The sequence below is a fragment of the Alternaria viburni genome, assembly GCF_023758015.1.
Source record: "Alternaria viburni strain BMP 2772 chromosome Unknown scaffold_11, whole genome shotgun sequence".
Taxonomy (NCBI): Eukaryota; Fungi; Ascomycota; class Dothideomycetes; order Pleosporales; family Pleosporaceae; genus Alternaria; species Alternaria viburni.
In genome coordinates this window covers 1047885-1060720 of record NW_026055780.1, presented here as the reverse complement: position 1 = coordinate 1060720, position 12836 = coordinate 1047885, and the positions used below count along the sequence as shown (strand labels likewise).

Below are 12836 nucleotides of genomic sequence, written 5' to 3'. Positions count from 1 at the left end.
TAAATTTTAGTAAGAAATAAGTATATAAAAGCTTATAGTTATAATATATAATAAAGAATTAAAAGTAGAGACTATATATTATAATATTAAAATTCTATATTCTTTTCTACTTTAATTAATAGTAGTTTAATAAGATATTTCTATAAAGTTATAAAGAAAAGAGATTATAGAAAAATAAAATTTTACTTTAATTCTCTTTAGATTACGTAGTAAATAAGATCTAAACCTAGTAAGTTTTATTCTTTACTTTATTTATTTTTACTATATTTTTTATTAATATATATAAATACTTCTATAATATTTATATTTAACTTTTTCTTAGAATAAGCTTTTATATTAAGATTAAACTATATTAAAGTTATAGTAAATATAATAGCTTCTATAATATATTAGTGTAGTTTAGAAAATATAAAAAAAGTTTTTATTTTCTTTTATAGTTTAGAGATCTATACTTAACTAATATTTAGTTATATAATAGTTATATTAATATCTAATATAGTAAAAGCTTATAAAGTATTCTTAAGTAGAATAAAGTCTAAGGTAAATATTAGATTTAAGTATAAACTATTTTCTATAATAGTATAGCTACTATACTAGCTATTATATATTACTAAAAAGATATTAGAAAATATTAAGAATATTAAATAAACGTATTAGATAAAGAGAGTAGATAAAACTAATATAGTAACTAAGTTTCTTCTAGATCTTTAGTAAACTAAAGTATTATTTTAGTACTAAGTTAATATATTCTAGCTACTAAAAGAGTAATTATATATCTTATAGTTAAAGTATCTATACTTTAGTAAGTTTTTTTTATATTATTTTAGAGTCTACTTACTAGTAAAGATATAATTATATAATATATAAAAAGTTATTATAAGTTCTATCTAAGTCTATAGTAAATACTTAGCTTAAGGTTATAGCTACGTAGAAAGTACTAATAATTACTAAGTTTAACTTATAAAAAATATATTAAAATAAAGTTAGTATTTTATAAAAGCTTTATACTATTATAAAGCTAATAATAAAGTAATATATTACGCACTATAGCTATATCTATAAGTTAATTTCTTAGAAGTATATATATAAACTAATATAAAGTATAATAAGTTTAAACTATACTTTATATATACTAAGACTTACTATTTATAAGTACTTATTAGAATAATTATAGTTTAGAAATAGAATTTCTAATTAGACTAAGAATTTATATATAAAGTTAAGTAGCTAAGTAGCTTAGTATATAAAGTATTATATTTATATATATATAAAGATTTTCTATAAATAATATCTTAATAGTTAGATAGAATACTATTTATAAATACTTATATATATATCTAATATATAATATCTTTAGAATAATTCTATATTTAGAATAAAAGCTCTTTATCTTTAACTCTAGTACTAGTTTAATAATTACTTTTTTATTTTTCTAAGATTTTATAAATAGTACTCTCTAAACTATTTTAATTATAATAGCTAAAAAGGTTAAAAGTGTAAAAGTAGCTAAAGATACGCTTTCTTAACTAAAAATAAAGTAAGATAGAGTTTTTCTATTTCTATAAGTATATCTTTCTAAAGCTAACTATCTCTATCTATATATAAGTTTATCTATTACCTTATACTTTAGTTCTACTTATTAGATATACTATCTTCTAAAGATTCTACTATAAATATTAGAGAATATTCTAGATTATAATTACTAGATAAATAAGATTTATTTTATAAATATTAATATAAGTATTAGTTACGTCTTAATCTATATTCTATATATAGGTGTCTACTAGACACTTAATAATAAAGATTCTAAGAATACTAAGAATATCTACCTTTTAGGCTGTATATACTAATAGTACTAATAAACAATTAGATTAGTGTACTAGAGTACGTTTTATGCGCATCTAGATACAAAACAGAAAAGAGCTACTATAACTTACTACTTAATTACGTTAAAACTTCTGCAAAGAGCTTATTTAAAGAACTCGCGCGGCAAACGTGTGCGAAGAGCTTGCGCAAACACATCGTGCAGAAAGGCAAAGGTTTTGAATTATTACAACATCGAACGCGAACACCACCTCTATCCATCTCGCGAGCGAATCGCTAAAACAAACAACAAAACTGCTTCTATATACAAATCGTCGCAGCCCTCGCGCTATCACTACTGTCGCACCGTCGCAAGCTCAAACAGCACACTTGTACGACTCCGGCTTTGTCGCATCGCTGTCCTTCGAGATGAGTCGTGTCTTCTGCGGGTACGGGCACAGGAACCTGTCGAATTGGGTTCCCTTCGTATCGTTGAAACTCACGGGCAAGGTCTGCGGCACGACGTCCTTCTCGACCCAGTCGACGAGCGCATGGAACGTGGCGGGAGGCTTGCCGCCGGCAGCGCCACCATTGCAATGTCCGAGGCCAGGGACTTGGTAGTAGCGGAAGAAGTCGTCGACGTTGGCGTCAAGGTCCTTCACGCGGTTGTAGTAGTTGTCGGTCGCCTTGTGCGGGATGATATTGTCGGCCTGGAGAAGAAGTTAGTCGGGTGTCAAGAGTAAAGGCGTAGCGGATGGAGAACTTACCAAGCCGTGGAATGTCATGAGCTTGCCACCAGCCTTGCGGTACTCCGAAAGGTCTGCGTCCGCCGTCTCGATGATGGAAGACCACTCCTGGACTGATGACTTGAACATACGCGTGTACTCCTCCACTGAGCTGATCTGCGTGTAGTTCCACTCGGGGTCTTTCTTGACGAAGAACTTCAACCAATTCTCACCAAGGCCCGACGGAGACCCGGTGCATGTACCATTGGCATTGCAGGTTGTTGTCGCAAGAGCGACCCGGAAAGGGGTACCGTCCATGCCATCGCTGCCGGTGAGATCGCTTGCGTAGTCAACGCCGTACCAGATGAACTCGCCGTCAGGTCCCCGGGGGCCTTCCCATGTAGCGTTCGCAATGACCGCGGCTCCTTCGCTGATCGTGACAGCCTTTCCGGTCGATGTGCAGTTGTGAACGCTGCCAACTATCGTGAATGGGTCGAAGAAGCACTTCTCCGGGTCGGAAACGAGACCGTCAACAACGCCGTCGAGAGGGTCGCAAGCGGCGACAGCAGCCGAGGTGATGGCGTCAAGCTCACACTTCGTCGGGAATTGGTTTGTCATTGACATCATGACTTGCGCCCATGCAGCGTTGAAGAACAACTCATTCCAGTTGATCGCAGCCGCTCCTGCATTGATGCCGTCGTACGCCTCAGGGTAGCGCTGAGCGAGCATGAACCCCTGGCGACCACCTTGGGAGCATCCGTTCCAGTAGGAATACTTCGGGGCTTGTCCGTAGAAGGACTTGGCGACGTCTTTGGCGATGAAAGACTGGTCGTGGAGAGACTTGGAGGCGAGGTTCTGTATCGCATACAAATTGACATTGCCAGGGCTGTTCAGCGCCCACGGATCAGGAATAGGTGACGAGCCCAGGCCGGCGTCTGTTGTTGAAGCCACATAGCCCTCGCCTATGGCTTCGTCCATGAAAACGTAGGATATAGTGAACCGGCCAGCAACCCAGCCTCCGCCTCCGACGGCCTGCAGTCGTTCGTTCCAGTTATCGATTGGGAGCCATGTCTCTACATTGATGTTGTCGTTCTGGCCTTCGTGGGTGTACGTTACGGTCACGTTGCAGAAGTCGAGGCCGAGCGCGGCGGGAGAAGGCTTGTTGGTGGACGTGTCGAAAGCTCCCGTGTAGTTTTGGACGAGCGCAGCGGTGAGACCCGTGACATTGGCGCCAAAGACGACGGGGTACGGGATAGAGCTGGCATTGCAGGCAGAGAATGGGACGGTGAGGTTCTGCATCGTGTTGTATTGTGGAACGAGAGACTGTGGTCGGATGGTGAGTTGGAACGATCGCGACATTGATCATATAAGTAGCGACATGATACAACAGCTCTCGCCGAGATGCCTACTGTAGGTACTCTGGTACGACAGGCGAGTCCGCTTGGTGGTCGATGCGTGGATGGGGACGAATACGAGTCATGGTATACGACGTATTCGCTGGTTGGCTACGTATCGCGCTAGGGTTGCAAAAGTACCTCGTTCGGCCAGTCGAGCCAAGTTTTCCAGAAGCTGCCCAAGAATCTCGAAATCTCTTCGATTAGTACTCTGCCGACGTTGCCGACCAGCCACACCCGGCGTCTACGATGCAAAAGAACCGCGTAGTGGGCCAGAATAATGAGCGCTTCCGGTTTGCGCATAGACAAAAGTGCCGTAAACTCGCTCGAGAGATTAATTGGAAACACCCAGATTAAACCAGTTCCAGGCGGCTGATTTGACGGCTTTTCCACGTCAGGCTCTGTCTGGTATACGACTGTCAGCTCAGATGCAGCCACACTGCAAGTCTGTCGAGATTCCTCGCTCATATCCGCATGGTCCAGTAAGTTTGACAGGCGCTCCGCCACTGCTACTGCTGTTTGTCCGTTCGAACATATGGCATGATGAATGGCACTCGTGCTTCGCTCGAAAAGAGGAGCAACGCTGGTCTGGTTCAAGAATCCCCAGGATTGCGATATGATGGCTCGAACTCCTCGATGCAAGTTCATGTACGTGACGAATCCATCCAGGACTCCACCCGGTCCCACTTCGGCATTCCCAGCGACTTCTGAAAGGGCGTGCAAGCCAGTCATGGTGGAGAATGACATGATAGACACAAGGTTATCTGGCGTGACTTCGATATGTGCACTATTGAAGGTGCATAACGCCTGAGTTTGGAGAGCTCTAGCCTCCTCGCGATGTCGGTCTGCTTCTTCAGGGTGTTGGTAGCTCATGTGCATGGCGGAGAGGGCCAGAACTTGGTACATGGCATATGGCTCTGACAGAATCGCTGGCATAAGAGCACGTGCTTGCGTGTCGTCTATCGACCCTGTTTCTGCGAGGCTTGGCAACGTCTCGTAGATGAAGTGGCTGAGCAACTGCATATGTCGCAAGCTGAAAGAGAGGTCCGAGCCATGCGGTGACGACGCCGCCGGAGAGAGGAAAGACAGGTCCACGGAAGACGTCACGGCTGGTGACACCGTACTGCTGTGTTCCACAGTACTCGGCACGCCATGCGACGTTGGAGTTCCGAAGTAAGATCCTGATGTGGTCTCGGGAACCGCGTATGGCGATTGGCTGGATACCGCGCGTTGAGATGGGTCTGGTGGCCTTGAGTACGTGCATGTACGATCATCGCGCGCGCAATTCTCGCACGTGGGCTGCGCCTCATCGCACTAGAACGATCAGTATGGTTTATTCCCTAATGCTACGCGAGCAGATGCAGGTACCCGCGCTCACGATGCCGTCGCGTACCTTGATGTGGCGTCTCTTGCACTCTTGACAACCGTTCCTAGATTTGCGATGCGATCTTCTCAGAACCTTACGCGGAGCCATGGCGGACTTTGGCGAATGCGACGTAATTGGCGAAAGGACGATGAAAAGAAATACGTGGAGGCGGGAATACGGATAGCGGCGAGAGGGTCTTGAAGCGTTGAATACGGATACGCTGACTAACCAGCGTTCTAGTTTAGCGCCATCGAAATCCGAATATGGGCTCGGGAAGATCCGTTCACGTTTCACCGACCCAGCACCAGCACTGCCGCGGCCATGTGGGTCTGTCATGGATCATGGTCGGTGGTCCGTATCGAGTGTACGGCGTATATTGCTACTCACGGTCGAGCCTGAACATAATCGCAATGACGCGGCTGCAGTTTACGGGACCCATGCGACGTTGTCTAAGCCCATAGCTCTCAGGAAGCTTGGGAGGGGGATTGGCGTTGGCTGCAACGTGCGTGATGCCCTGCACGCCCTTGATACCCGCTTTGATGGACTTTAAACCTGGTGAAACCTAGAAGAGAATGGACGTCGTTCTGAGCCGGACTTTGTATCGGGACATTCTTGCGGACAAGCTGCGTTTTCGAGACAGCGAAGTACGCAGCGGGCTTTGTATTCGATATCGAGAGTGTACCGAGCGAAGCATGCGCTACGCGGTATCGTCGGAGCTCAAGCCTGGGTCGCGTTCCCGACTGCGCAAGTTGAGGACGCGAACGTCACGCGCATGAACACTCGACCACAGCGTTATTTTGTGAAGGTACCGACAGCTATTATGGATACTCGATCGTCGTTCTCCTTGAAGAGGAGCTGGATGGGGGGATGAAGATGAGGTGTTGACGGGGTAGCGTGTGCCTGGCAGAACACGCGGCGCGGCGTTATGTAGCTCCGATGCGTCATCCGGCTAGTCAAACATTGTGTCGCTCTCAACACGAACACAGTCGCCCTGCATGTCAATGCCACCCAGACCTGAGACGGCACACGGCTTCCACAATGTTACTCCGACGCGATTCAAACCTTCAGCCAGAGCAATAGGGATCTTGCGGTTGCCTCAGGCATAATTCCGATAGCACACCTGGTACCTCTACCGCACAGCAACTTAAGCCCCCTTGCCAACATGGACACTATTGGACCAGGCCGCAGAGGAAGTCGGGCAATTACCAGTAAAACATCGACGGCATGGTATCCGCTGCCCGCGCGTGGGACGCTGACACGTCGTTCCAGCTCAAGACACTCACTCTTATTGCTCAGCTGTTTGCTGACTTTGTGAACACATAGTAAGGGCAATCAACTTCGAAGCGGCACATGCGAGCAAAGTCCTATACTTCACATCACGCGATGTCTCGTGTACCGACACTTCACCGCCCTCCGCGATACACACGTCCCGTCTTTGGTCTCAGCGTACCTGACCGGCCGATCCTCCTACACAACATCGTAGTACCGGCCGAAGCCGCGGACAAGGAAGGGCGATGGATATGATAACAGGCTGTTAGAAGATACCGATGGATCGGCTGACCAATGTCTCTTGGCCTGTCGTGCACATCGATGTGGGCTACGCCGTGACAACGGAATGTATGATTGGATCGCTGCGGCTGACTGCATACGCCCATACGCCCATACGCCCCGCCTATTTCAAGTGCTATAATGCGAGCTACACCGTATATATAGCTGATTCAGTGGCATTTCCGACCCGCTTCCTCGCACTGTGGACAAGCTGAGTCTGCAATGGCCGACGTCATCATCGTAGGCGGCGGAATCGCTGGCACCGTAGTCGCTTCGCGTCTGCACGAGAGGAAGCCATCGCTATCCATTGTACTCATTGAAGCCGGTCCCGATCCTACTGGGAATCCACATGTTACCATACCAGCCGCGGCCGCGAACCTCCACTTCTCCCAGTACGACTACAACTACTCTACAACACCTCAAGAGCATCTCGATGGGAAGCCCAAGCGAAATGTAGGCTTTAGAGGCCTTGGCGGCGGCAGCGTTATCAACAACGGTACATATGGTGACTGCAGGTGCGCGCAATCAGCTGACTGTATTAGGTGGATGGATTCGAGGCGATGCACAGGACTATGATGAGTGGGCACGCGATGTTGACGATCCGCGATGGAGCTACGACGGCCTATTGCCATACTTCAAGCGCACGGAAAGGCACTTCGACCCCGATGCGGATCCCTCGCAGCATGGGCACGACGGTCCGATGCACACGGCATCCGTCACCTCTACCGGCCGTATATACCCATTGCGCGAAACCGTCCATAAGCTTTGGTCGAACCTCGACATACCACATATCCATGACCTGAACGACGGCCGACCTCAAGGCATCAGCGATCTGGTTGAGAACTTCCAGGATGGCAAACGGCAGATGGCGCACTCCGTATACCCGTTGCACGGTGTCCAAGTGCGCACATCAACCATCGTCCGGCGTGTGCTATTCGACGATACGAATACGGCAGTCGGCGTAGAGCTCACAGATGGCGAACGCATTGGTCTCAACGAAGGCGGCCAAGTCGTCATAACCGCGGGCGCCTACCGAACGCCCCAAGTCTTGATGCTCTCTGGCATTGGAGAGCCTTCCCAGCTATCGCAGCACAACATTCCGGTTGTATCTAACCTACCAGCCGTCGGCCGGAATCTGCATGATCATCTGATGATGTACCGTTATTGGAAGCTGCGAAACCCAGAAAAGGGTCTAGCGATCGGCTCGCCGCTCTTCGGTGGTCCAAATTACGACAGAGGGGGGCCGCTAGACTTCTTGGTTCGCGCGCCTATACACCAAGTCGGGACACTGAAGGCAGCCATCGAGCGCGATGAGGGCCCGGTATCTGATGACCACCCACTGCTTAATGGCCCACGCACTCACCTCGAGATGCTTCTCATGTACATTGCCGTCGGAGCAGAGGCGCAGGGTCTTAGTATTCCGATTGACGGATCATCCATCATGACCTTTTTCATGGGCTGTCTTCCGACGTCGCGAGGCTCGGTGACGCTTGCATCGTCTGACCCGTCCGCGAATCCTATCATCGACCCAAACTACTGCGCCACGGAAGCAGATCGCTGCGTCTTGCGCGAGGGTTTCCGTATGCAGTCCGAGCTGATGTTGGATACAGCCGAGGGTAAGATGCTTGTCGAATGTGAACACATTCCGCCAGGCTATCCGGGGAAGTCGGACGAAGAAATCGACGCGAGACTCAAGATGGGCGCGAGTACCACCTATCATCCTGCAGGGACAGCAGCGATGGGGACCGTTGTTGATGGATCGCTGAGGGTGTCTGGGGTCAAGAACTTGCGTGTCGCTGATGCGAGTGTCATTCCAAAGCCTCTTGCGGCTCATTATCAGGTACCAGTCTACGCAATTGCCGAACAGGCTGTTGATATCGTACTGGGTGAGCATTTCGAAGTGGCTAGACAGTAAATGATAATGTAGACAGACTCTTTCATGATCTGCTTCGTCTAGCCCAATGATTGTGAGTCGCGCTATTGTTGAACATGTCGACTTGATAGACCTAACTAAACGGGAGCTACTCCTGCAACATACCAACGGCTTCTAATTTCCATTTCATATACAGGCCAACCTTCTTGACCCCCGAGCCTTACAGCAGGGTGATGATCTCCGGACTTGGGTAGTGAGACGCCGAAATCGACCTGTCGCGGTTCTCGTGTGCCCGCCTACCGCGACTTCGAGTGTCGCTGCCGGCGTCAAAGATTCTGTAGACCGAGACCACCCCAACTCTTGTGTACGTTCCTTCGTCGACGTCGACCGGTATAATAGCAACACCCATGTGAGGAGTGATCATGAGGACTTGGCAGGAGTCGTACATGTCGATGTCAAAGTAGATACTGGCTTCAGCAAGCCTGCCGTTTGTCATGCTGACCATGCACTCTCTGCCATTGAGTGATAGACCCGAAGACACAGCAGACACAGCAGCGATTGGTCCTCTGATCTTGGCGAATCCGTCAGTAAGTTCTCCAAGGGGATTTTTCCCCTTAGGCGTGACTTTGCAGCTCAGCAGTTCTGCGCACAGTCCTTGGTCAAAATTCTCCTCGAGGAGTAGATATAGCACAACTCCTTCGACAGATGCGAATGACCATGTCGGAGCTCTCCAAGGGATGGCCCTCTGCGGTTCCTTCGGGAAAAAGACATACTCATCCCAGTTGGGATCCTGCAAGCGCCAAAGTAGACCTTGGAGAAACCAGCTCTTCCAAATGCCCGCGAAGCAGGTATCGCCAGTGAGCTTCTGTAGGGCTGAGATAACGCCACCTAGGGCGGGGAATTTGTCGGACGCAAAACTCAGATTGCGCGATGTGTAATCCTCAATCATGCGGGCCCATACGCGCCATCCATATTTGCCACTGGTCGCGACTCCTCCGACTTGTGTTTGCTGCGTGCCTGTGGTTTGTGTCGCGTTTTTGATGCTTTCAAGCCCTTGTGCTATCCTTTCCAATGACGTCTCTTTCGAGGTGCCATATTCGTTGACGAATCCGGGCTCGGTAAAGACCTGCTTCGAGCACTCCAACCGCATGAAGTAGCTTGTGAAATGCAAAGTACGTGTCGCGAGAATTCGTTCTTGAAGTACCCAGCCGCGACTCAAGAGGGGCTCTTCCTATCTCACGTTAGCTTGCCGGAACGCTGTGCAAATCGTTAAAAAGGTGAGGTGTACCCTTCGCATCGTAATTGACTCGTCAGTGATAGATTCCATAGAGCCAGGAAACCACATCAAATCGTCGTAATGGAAGAAAAGGTCGAATGAGCCCTTGTCGTCCGCAAAAGAGACAATAGTGTCTTTAAGTTTACGTGCATGTAAGAAGCCTTCGCCACAATGGCTGGCACGTGTCGCGGCGATGGTCAGATACGCGTTGCTGTACACATCAGCCATCCGAGAAGCCTCTCTCTCCCAGTCAGCTCCGTCATCTTGTATGATACAAAGACAGTCAGCCCAGAGGTATCGAATACCTAGATATCTGGTGAGAAAGATGGCGTCTCGAATGGTTTCGGGAAGCTGATTGTACTTGATTCCCCCTTCCTCTTTGTATTTGTCGAGATCCTTGGAAGTCGTGGTGAATGCCAAAGCTTTTCCCCAGCAATAGCTCAATGCGATATACTGGCCTTCGCTGTCTGAGCCTTTCTCGATAAGCCTGAGTGATGTGTTCTCCAACAAAGTACGTGGATCACCTGGGGCACCTTCGAAGTCAGCCGCTTTAGGCATTGAGTCAAGATCCAAAAGGCGCGTAGGTAGCTGAGACGTGTTGCGCGCGGGCATCGATGTTGAGCAGTCCGCATGGTTCTCATTGCAATTCTTGACCCATGCTGCCATCTGCCGAAGAACGTACGGATTCAATGTGTTCAAAATGGGCACGTGGCTCTTGAAGCAACCTGCGACCGAGCTGTCTGGAGGGCGCGCGTCAAATTGAGCTTGTGCTAACAAGTGGAAGTCAAATACCTGGAGTAGTCGTGTAACTGAAGTTGCCACTGAGCTGTATCTGAGGTTCCACCAGGCCCATGAACACCTTCAGCATGGGGGAGCCAATCGGCGCCAGTATCCACATAGCTGTTCCATCACAGTTCTTGTAGTTCATTTGATAGTGGTAGCTGCCACTGAGATGACTGAAGATGACCTCGCAAAATGCGCATGTACTGACACTTTCCTGTAGGTCTGACACGCTGTTGTGCCATCTGTAGAACGGCTCCTTCGTTTCCTCAGTGGTGACCGAGCTGGGCAATCGAAACCACTCGAATTCGTCGTACACGGAACTGTCGCATTGGCGAAGCTTCAGGAAGCTGCGAATAGGTATGGACTGGCATGTATGGCAGAATCCCATCTTTGCGAAACAGTAGATGTGGCAGGTACGGTACGCGGTCGCCTGATAATGTTACCTCACGTCGAGAATCCGCATGGGTGTTAGCGCGATAGATGTATGGTGATTAGCTTCTCCTTGTGTGCGCGAGAAGCTCAGCAAGGTGTGGAGTGCGCGGGATCCCAGACGTTTGCGAGATCGGCACAGTCGTAGCAACTCATCCAAAAGAGACTGTACAGGTGTACAGACTACATGAGAATGAGGATATGCAAAGTAGGCGAAGTAAAGTCGATGTAGGCTCCAAGGTGTTTGACCTTTTCCCGAAATTGACGCGAGCGAAGATGTTTGGATGGGCGTAATACAAAGCACGCTGGTGCCTAGTGAGATTGGCTCGTGGGACTTGGCCCTCATCAGACGACAGCGCGGTGAGTACATGGATGTTAGTCATGGAGCTGCAGGGGCGCTGATTTATCGACGTCGGCGAGTTCCTAGGTGGGACGTTCGCTCTAATTCGAGCTCTAAAATACACGCTTGGGGCAGGCGCGAGGTAGGCCCATCAGATGAAGATGCGAGGTGCTTGCTCCCATCGGAACCCATTTCCGAAGGCATGGCCGAACCTCCGCGCTAGCACATCCCTTGCTCCTCAGCCATCACACTCCTCACGCCGCCACGACGTTCTGCAATGCACGCAAGTCGCGACTTTTCCTCTAAGGGCATCGCAATGCTCCTTCCAGCTATCAAAGCACTCTCGGTGGACGTTTTGCCCGCACGAGTTCTTACACCACACGAGGTCTTCCCTGCCCTCCGGCGCGTCTCCCTTCATCGCATGGCAACAGATAGCGCAATCCCCTTCGATCTTTTGCCTGCGCACCTGCATCAGGTCACACGCTTCGCATGAGCGCTCTTCCCAGTCACCGCGACATACAGGACACGTGAAATCCCGGTGGTCGATTACGCACTGCTTACGCCAATCCTCGAAGCATGTTTTATGCAAAGTCCTTCCGCATGTGGACTCACACCACACAACCTCCGACCGATCGTACTGGGACAGAAGGTCGCCTTCTTGACATATGGGGCATTCATCGTCGAAGGGCAGACGGCGGGCATGCGAACGCGCACAACGGGGTGTTGAGGTCGTGAAGCCTGGTGATACCTGCGGCACAGTCACGCTTAAGGCCTCGTTGGATGTTTCGCTGAACGTTTGGCCCGGTACCTCGCCGGACGACTCGCTGGACGATGCGCTGGACAAAGCTTCTCTGCCGGCCGCTGTTGGTCTTCGCGCATGTCGTGCTAGCCTCCGCATCATATAGGGTGGGTGCGGCACCGTCGGGCTCGATGCCTCGCTGGACGAATCGCTGGACGAATCGCTGGACGAGTCGCTAGACGGCGGTCGCGTGCCTGCAGTCGTTGGGCTTCTTACTCGATCCGACCCTGCGGTGAGAACAGGGCGAATCGGTGCGAAGCTCCTTCGGATGCGCAGATTCGAGAGGATATCCGGCGGCTGCGAAGACGACAAAGGCGGATCGATCGATCTCGTTAGACGAGAAACACGAGACTCCAACTGCGCCATGCTTTGGTGTGCAGCTTGACGAGCCGTAAGCTCCTCGAGGCGGCGATTGACATCACGAAGCGATTCTTGTAGCGCAGCGACCTCGGCACGTGCAGCAAGCTCCGCCTCCGACGTTGCGACGACTGAGACATTGT

At 49.0% G+C, this 12836-nt stretch overlaps 3 protein-coding genes across 3 annotated transcripts; 1 reads left to right on the top strand and 2 right to left on the bottom strand.

The window, feature by feature from the left end:
* Positions 1-2180: 2180 nt before the first annotated feature.
* Positions 2181-3827, bottom strand: J4E79_006018 (uncharacterized protein; the record flags this gene model as incomplete). The annotated part of the gene is made up of 2 exons (XM_049354893.1): positions 2181-2513; positions 2571-3827. 2 exons carry the CDS (start codon positions 3825-3827, stop codon positions 2181-2183), a joined length of 1590 nt encoding a protein of 529 aa, XP_049211016.1.
* Positions 3828-7058: 3231 nt separating this feature from the next.
* J4E79_006017 (uncharacterized protein) lies at positions 7059-8751 on the top strand (the record flags this gene model as incomplete). Its single annotated transcript, XM_049354892.1, has 2 exons — positions 7059-7332; positions 7379-8751. The coding sequence occupies 2 exons, from the start codon at positions 7059-7061 to the stop codon at positions 8749-8751; spliced, it is 1647 nt and encodes a 548-aa protein (XP_049211015.1).
* Positions 8752-8929: 178 nt separating this feature from the next.
* On the bottom strand, positions 8930-9859 carry J4E79_006016 (uncharacterized protein; the record flags this gene model as incomplete). Its single annotated transcript, XM_049354891.1, has 1 exon — positions 8930-9859. The coding sequence occupies one exon, from the start codon at positions 9857-9859 to the stop codon at positions 8930-8932; it is 930 nt and encodes a 309-aa protein (XP_049211014.1).
* Positions 9860-12836: the final 2977 nt, after the last annotated feature.